This window comes from Cucurbita pepo, chromosome 6 (genome assembly GCF_057944985.1).
Source record: "Cucurbita pepo subsp. pepo isolate OVF chromosome 6, ASM5794498v1, whole genome shotgun sequence".
NCBI classification, from domain to species: Eukaryota; Viridiplantae; Streptophyta; class Magnoliopsida; order Cucurbitales; family Cucurbitaceae; genus Cucurbita; species Cucurbita pepo.
In genome coordinates this window covers 9252800-9261459 of record NC_141803.1, presented here as the reverse complement: position 1 = coordinate 9261459, position 8660 = coordinate 9252800, and the positions used below count along the sequence as shown (strand labels likewise).

Below are 8660 nucleotides of genomic sequence, written 5' to 3'. Positions count from 1 at the left end.
GCGGATGCACATAATAAGATGATAAGGGTGTTCATAGGGAGCATGACACTATGGGGTTCTGCTAACATCCGAACTCGCTACAAATTAGCTTGACCAAAGAGGGTCCAGGAGGTGTGCAAGCCCCCTGTGGATTCACACTCGCACATGTGGGTCGTGTGTAGGGAAATACTACACATCCAATTTGTCCGAGACCGGAGGCCACCCCTATGATGGTTTTTAAATAATAGGTCCCTAAATCATGAGTTGCATGTGTTTGCTTTCCCTTACCCCAATAGTGGGTCACTTACTGAGACTAGAGGCCATGTGCTACTTCTTTTCAGGTAAAGGCAAGGTGTCCCTGTACGGCTGATGATGGCATCGCAACTTGAGAACATGACAGTAACGACCCTAAATTTTCACATACTTAGAGTCCTTACTGACGTCTCATGCTCATCTATAATGAGGAAATATAACTCTTACATTAACATCATTTATAACATAAACTTCGAAAAATGTTTAAAATAACTTTTTCTCTAGAAAACATATTCATGGTCTTACGTGTTTAAATAAAATATGCATGAGGTCCCTCTAAATCCATCATAATATCTCTTCTAACACAACCCTCTAGTCTCATCTCTTTGTTACTCTAGGTAACACATACTTGTGGATATTTATATTAATATCATTTTCATGCTCTTAGGGTTGTGTCCTATGTCGATCTAACGACATGATGCAATATGGCACTCATCATCATATAGCATGCTCAATATGAAAAATATCATCATATTAAGGTAAACGTCACACAATCATCATACTCATCATATTGTCATAAAGTGCATCAAGCATATCAAGTACGTCATTCGTCAAAATATATATATACTACGCACATCATCAAGCATCATAACTCATACATCATCTTACACTCGTACATCATCATATACTAGTATACGACATCATACAATACAACTTATACATCATCATAACTCATACATCATCACATACTATCATACGATATCGTACGACACAGTTCATACATTATCATAATTCATACATCGTCACTTACCTTTATCCTTAATGAAAGTTTGATTCTGTTCTTTGAAATCCAAGTCAACCTATGTGAGTTCATGATATCAGTTTCAAGTTCGAACTTCTATAAAATTGTTTCTAATTTACATTTGCTCATGTGTTAAACATCATGCGAACATTAGAGGCTTTGCATGAATAAAGTTTTAAATGCTTATTTATGTTTGTTATAATTTCTTTTTCATGCCATCCATTTAAAACTCTTTAACATTTACCATATATTTTCTTTCCTCTTAGTGTGTGTTTCCCTTATTAGCATTATAGTTAAAAACATTCTATTCTAATCTAACTCTAAGAAAATAAATATAACTACCATTTGCATGTTTCATGGTCTCGAACGGCTATGTAGTCATTAGTCGTACAGAGGTGCCTTGCCTTTATTTGAAATAGCAGTAGCACGTGACTTGAATATTATAAGAAATACTCAGTAAGTAACCCCACTATTGGGGTTAGATGCAAAATAATACAATCATGTGTAGGACCTATCGTATAAGTCCATATTCCTTAGGTGTCTATACTAAACGAGTTAATGTGATGTGTATTTACTGTTCTACAAACGGTCCACACGTGCGAGTATGAACCTACCAGTCGGTTCGCACACCTTCTAGGCCCCTTTCATGGTCAGACGAGTATTCTCTAAAGCTGTTGATGTCGAACACCTATTAGGCATAGCGACCATCGTAGCATTATAATAAATATAATGACCATTTTTCTGCCTCATAGTGTACGTGTCCGTATCATCGTAAAAGAGGGGAATTCTTGGATGCATTAACACACAATGATGCATGAGATCCCAACATTTTTATTCATTATCATGTAAGACAACCCCTTCCATTTTTTCTTCATATCATATAATTTTTATCATAGTTTTCTTACATAAATTGGGGTTGGGCATTATGTCCACACATTTTTGTCGTATATCATTCATATCATGCATCGTGTCATATCATACATACATCATATCATCAACATATCATGTACTATATCACAAAACGTGTTATACCATAACATTTATCATATCATCATATCACGTGTGATCATAACATTCACGTATCATCTCACAGTCACGTTGTATCACGATTCATGGACTTATTAACTCATAAACATATCATAGTCAGATTGTTTTGTAAACACATCATAGTCATGTCGTTACATAAACACAACTTAGTCATATTCTTTCATAAACATATCATGGTCATATCATTTCATAAACGTATCATAGTCATGTAATTTCATAAATATATTCTTATCATATCATTTTATAAATATATCACAGTCATCTCATTTCATAAACATATCTTAGTTATATCATTTCATACACATATTCTAGTCATATCGTTTCATAAACATATCAAAGTCATGTCATTTTCTAAATGTATCCTAGTTTTATCGTTTCATAAACATATTCTAGCCATATCGTTTCATAAACATATCCTAGTCATATCGTTTCCTAAACATATCCTAGTCATATCGTTTCATAAACATATTCCAGTCATATCATTTAATAAAGATATCTTAGTCATATCGTTTCATACACACACAATAGTCACATCGTTCCGTAAAGATTTCACACATATCAAGCATATATCATGTATAGAACTACGAGGCACATGTCATCATATAAACATCAACTTTTAACCAAACCGATAGTAAGGTGTTGGTTTGCATTAGCAAGCATTCTCCTTACACTCGAGTACAATTGACTATGTAAATTTTAGATCTCGACCTTCAGGCAAAGTGCTACATATTAATTTATGTCATATTGCTCGGTTCAAAACTACAAAATAATTTATTTATTTATTTATTTATTTTACAATTATTATAGGTTACCACTGAAAATGAAAAATGTTGTCATTTGTTAATAAAAAGTGAAAATAAAAACTCATATAATTATGCTATAATTTTACTTAGGAACATTCTATCATATTTACACTTAAGTCATTACTTAATAGTCCATCACTAGTAAATCCACAATCAAGTGAAACATATTCTCCCCAAACAAAGAATTTTCATGCGTTGTTCTTAAGAGCCTCAGCGCTGTCTCCGTTTTCCTCTATTTCATCAAAGTAGTCCTCTCGAGCATTTCCAGCCAACATTAGGGCAACCAACCAGAAGAGGGATGAATCAAGGGATAGAAATGCACCACCACCCAGAAGACCAGTCTTAGCGGTCGGGCATGCTGTCTTGAGATTGTGATAAACGTTGCGAGTCAAGTGAATTTGCTCAGTGACTGTAGGCCATACGAGCAAAGTTATAGCCAATCCAGTTGTGAACCTGCAAACATAAAAGTAGCTTGATTGATAACGTTTCGAAATCACTTTTTAGGTAACAGTTAAGAGTAAAGGATGTGATTTGGAAAGAGAAGTTACAGGGCAATGTTGAAGAAAATTGAGAAACTAGTGCTCTTAAACAAGGCATCTCGAGGAACATATTTTTGTTGGTAAGGATAGAACAAAGAGAAATATCCTGCAATTGAAGAAGCAAGAAGAAACGCAACGGAAAGATATCCCAAGACCACAGTTGGGTCCGCTGGATACTGACAGACAACAATGCCTTTGCCTGGGATGGGAGTTCCAAATGCAGGCTGCCCATAAGCAAACACAAAAAGAAAGGATAGTGACCATCAATGAGGGAGCTTGAAAAGTTATATGATATTGCATGGGTTGGGAGGTTCTCATCTTACTCTCATTGTTTCAAATTCACAAATATCTACACAATAAGAATCAAACCATAGTTATATGATATTGCATGGGTTGGGAGGTTCTCATCTTACTCTCATTGTTTCAAATTCACAAATATCTACACAATAAGAATCAAACCATTTATGAACAGAAGCTTACCTTCTTGTTCTCAGCTATGACTCCAAATATAAAGGATATCACACCTAAAGTTGTGACGGTAAGAGACATTATCTTGATAGACACGGCCATTGATCCCAAGATAAATTGAACAAAAGAGTTTTTCAAAAAAATGAGAAACAGAACGGGAAGACTATGGAATGAGATTAGTGAATGCTTGATATTTATAGTACTCACTGTCATCCAATGCATATCCTGGAATCTACGTAATCTGCGAACCCGTAATTAAAATATGGAATTAAACCGTTTTTCATTTGTTTGGTTGTTTTTTTTTACTTTAATTGGGAATTATGTCGTTTTTTGAAATCCACATGGAAAATGATTCATTGAGAAATAAAAATGGACTTTTAAAAAGTCACTCGGCGCCAGCTAGCATTGGTTTTATCTAGGGTTAATTTTTAACCCTATTAACGAATGGCCGCCCCAAACAAACAACGAAGAATTTGACGCAGGTTCGTGTTCAAAATTATGTGTGAATAACTTAATCAATTTAACCTTTATGATTTTAGTTTATTATTTTTTAGCATATGTACGCGAAAAACATAAAACAAACCACTAAATGAAAGGGAGCAAGAGAGTCGACTAGTCGAGGGTGATTTCCATGCCAAATCATCATAGGTCTATGTCTTCAGGCATAAGTAACAAGCTCATGTCGACTAGATTAATGTGTCTAACCGTAATGATCCCACGAGAAAGGTACGAGTCGAAAAAAACGAACAACAAAACGCACTGATTGATGCATGTGGGAGTGTTCAAAATTACTTGAACCACCGGATGAATCCAACCCAATTATTATAATTTGAGTTCTTTTTTTAGCGTGCATAATAGAAAAAACATTAAAAAAAAACGAAGTAATGCATAGATGGAAGGTGATAAGATTGTCGAATTGTGGAGGGTGATCCTCGAGCCAAGACATTAACCGTGTATGTTTTTAAGCGTGTGTAGCAAGCTCACGAGCTATCTAGTTGCACTTATGATTAACAAAAAGATGGTCTTGGTCTCTACTGCATCGGTGCTAGTTGCTGATAGAATTAACAAACATTTGGAGGTTGTTTACTTATCAAAGTATTTTGTGCAAAAGATTCGAGAAGATAGCCCGATATTCTTTAAGAAGTAAGAAATGAATACACACCTTTAATACTTTAGAAATACCTTTGTGAAGAAATACTCTTTTGACAACCTTGATACAACTAACTAAATATTTAATTTGATCTAACGTCATCGTACTTTTTCCACTAGAGTCACGAACTGCAACACCAATAACCGCTTCATTATTTCTTATAACTGTATTAAATTTCAATTTGATGGAGAAGGCTTATCGATCAACCACACGAACGATGGAATAGTAACGAGCTCCCATTATCAACTTATAAACTATCAAATGTTTGACGCTTAATCCCACTTTTTGATGTGAGATATAAATTTTTTTGATTTCGATAGTCGCCTCTAGATATCATTAGGAAGCAAAAAAACACAAAATATATCTAATATTTAAAAAATCTCCAAAAAAGAAAAAATGGTGAAGGGTGAACAACCCATATCCTATCTTCTTCTTTTATTTATATATATATATATATATATATATATTTATATATAGATATATACACTTTTAGGTCACGTACATTTGACTATAAACCCGAGGTTATACATATGAATATAAATGGTGAAAAACTCTTAAATATGACATTTATGCAAATTTTACCCTTTCACTATAAGTATTATGGCTAGCAATATGGTGCCATTTTTGTGGAGTGGTAGGTACCGGCTGAGTTGAAAAAATCTTTTAGACCAATTTAAAATATTAGTCAGTGACTCGAGCAATCAAAATAAAGTTTAAAACTCATGGATTGGGTTGGTTTGGATTGTCAGATTGTTATTTTCTTATATAATTATTTTAAAAAATCATACTTATCCACCGTACTCTAACTAAAATTTATAAAATTTAAATATCAAACATATTAATTATTACTGATTTGATTTTGCGTGTTTATCTATTTTTTTTTAGGTAAGTAATATTTTAATGGCTGGTTTATATTTTAGCTAAAAATATGTTTTTTTTTTCTAAAATTTTAAAATATTACACTGGTTCCATATTTTATAGTTGAATTTTTAAAGTACATCTATTTATGTCATATTACTCTCTTCAAAACTACTAAATAATTTATTTTTTAACAATTTTAGATGAAAACATTATTATAGGTCACCGTTACTTTGAAGGAGTTGAGTCAAGCCGAAGTTGAAAATGAAAAGGGTTGGCCAAAATAAAAACCTATAATTTTACTAATGAACATTCATTGAAATATCATATTTACAAATAAGTTCTTAATCACAAGTAAATCAATAGTAAAGTGGAAGTGTTAAGAATGAGAAATAGAGGCGGGATCAAAACTGCGATCTTCAATAATGTTCAAAATGTTTAAATAAGATACAAGCTACCAACTAATACCTAGATGTAACCTTAAGAAAATTTTAAATAAATAAATAAATAATAATAATAATAATAATAAGTAAATAATAATAATAATAATAATAATAATAATAATAATAATAATAATAATAATAATAATAATAATAATAATAATAATAATATGGTAGATCTGCAAAAAAAAAAACAAAACAGAAAGAAAATAAAATGGTAGATTTTGGAAAGAGAAAAATCGAAGAAATCTCTTCTTTTAAACAATTATTTAGAATCAGAGTGATTTTCATTTAGTAAACTCCTAACATAATTGAACAAAGAACAAAAAAAAATTAAACAGAGAAGTCTGGAAAGAATTAAAGAGAGGAAAAGAAAAAAATAATAGAGAAGAAAGGAAAGAATTAGAGAGATAAAGGAATATATATATATATATATATATTATAAAGTAAATACAAAAAAGGAAGAGAGAGACCCGGGATGAGGAAAAATGAAGATTTTTGTGAGCAGAGTTAAAATAAATACACAAACCATTTGAGAGAGTAAATATATAGAGTAAAAAGGATGATGAAATATATTATATATATTCATATTCATAAAGTCTATCCCATGAAGTTTAACACATGGACTATTATAAAATTTAGAGAATTGAAATTGAAATTGATGTCATGGTTCATATAGGTTGGCTTGGATACAAACAACAAAACCGAACTTGATAAATTGGTGATACCAGTCTAAGCTAATCAGGTAAGTGGTCTTACTATCGGTTCGGTCGAAAGACTTGTCTTATGTATGATGACACGTGCCTAGTGGCCCTTGCACGTGTCATTTATGCTTTATGTTATGTGATGATGTGATGATGTTAGATAGTGATGCAGTGATGTTATATGATGATGTGATGTTGTTATATGATAATGTGATGATGTTATGTGATGACGTGATGACGTTAGATGATGATGTGATGATGTTATATGATGATGTGATGATGTTATATGATGATGTGATAATGTTATATGATGACGTGGTGACGTTAAACGGCGATGTGATGATGTTATATGATGACTTGATGATGTTAGATAATGATGTGATGATGTTATATGAATGACATACTTGGTATGCTTGATGCACTTTATGGCAATATGATGAGTATGATGATTGCGTGATGTTTACCTTAATATGATGATGAGTGTCATATTGCATCATGTTGTTAGATCGACATAGGGCACAACCTTAAGAGCATGAAAATGATATTAATATAAATATCCACGAGTATGTGTTACCTAGAGTAACAAAGAGATGAGACTAGAGGGTTGTGTCAGAAGAGACATTATGATGGATTTAGAGGGACTTCCCTTAGAGATGATGAGTGCGGACGCGAACAGTACAATGATGAGTGCGAATGTGCACGAGCGCGAATGCGCACAGATAAAGGTGTTCATAAGGCGCATGACACTATGGGGTTCTACTGACCTCTGAACGTCGCTACAGATTAGCTTGACCAGAGCGTCCAGAGGGTGTGCGAGCGCCCTGGGGATTCACATACATACGTGTGAGTCGTGTGTAGGGAAGTACTACACATCTAACTTGTCTGAGACTGAAGGCCACCCTTATGATGATTAGAGATAGGTTCCTAAATCATGATTGCAAGTGTTTGCATTTGCATGACCCCCTATAGTGGGGCCACTTACTGAGTATTCATTGAAATTCGGGCCGTATGCCACATCATTTTTTCAGGTAAAGGCAAGGCGCACTTGTACGAAGGACAACGACATCGCAAGCACAGACTGTGGCACGTGCATAGGGTAAACTCATATTTAAATTCCTAGTCTGAAGTTAGAATAAGTTGTTTTGCATTTCATTGTTTTAAACTGTTTTGTATTTATTTTTATTTTCTCTAAATTTCAGTATTTCGTATTTAAACACGTAAGACCATGACTGTGTTTTTCAGAGAAGAAGTTGTTTTAAGCATTTTTTGAAGTTTAAGTTATAAATGATGTTCATGTAAGAGTTATATTTCCGCATTAGAGATGAGCATGAGACGCTAGTAGCGACTCTGAATATGTGTAAATTTAGGGTCGTTACCCTAAAAGTAAAGGGAAAATATAAACTAACTAAATCTTGAGAATAAGATAATATATACTACTATCAAATCCTAAGATAAAATATTAACGGATTACGAATATCTAAAATATATTCCTTAACTAATTATTATAATATATTCTTGAAATATTATATCTTAATACTCCCCCTCAAGTTAGAGAGTGTATGTCAATCACACGCAACATGTCTCTCAAAAAATCAAATTGATGCCTTCCCAAAGCTTT

The 8660-nt window shown here is 33.0% G+C and overlaps 1 protein-coding gene across 1 annotated transcript; it reads right to left on the bottom strand.

The window, feature by feature from the left end:
- Positions 1-3061: 3061 nt before the first annotated feature.
- Positions 3062-3992, bottom strand: LOC111784009 (uncharacterized). The gene is made up of 3 exons (XM_023664826.2): positions 3903-3992; positions 3432-3646; positions 3062-3336 (listed from the first exon to the last, which is right to left on the bottom strand). The coding sequence occupies exons 1-3, from the start codon at positions 3990-3992 to the stop codon at positions 3072-3074; spliced, it is 570 nt and encodes a 189-aa protein (XP_023520594.1). The 3' UTR covers positions 3062-3071.
- Positions 3993-8660: the final 4668 nt, after the last annotated feature.

Bases quoted from the DNA above. Each gene is read 5' to 3' on its own strand.
- LOC111784009 (XM_023664826.2), bottom strand. From the start codon at position 3,992: ATGGCCGTGTCTATCAAGATAATGTCTCTTACCGTCACAACTTTAGGT. The intron at 3,647-3,902 runs GTAAGCTTCTGT...GCTTATGGGCAG, and splicing joins TCATAGCTGAGAACAAGAAG to CCTGCATTTGGAACTCCCAT. The intron at 3,337-3,431 runs GTAACTTCTCTT...TTATGTTTGCAG, and splicing joins ATTTTCTTCAACATTGCCCT to GTTCACAACTGGATTGGCTA.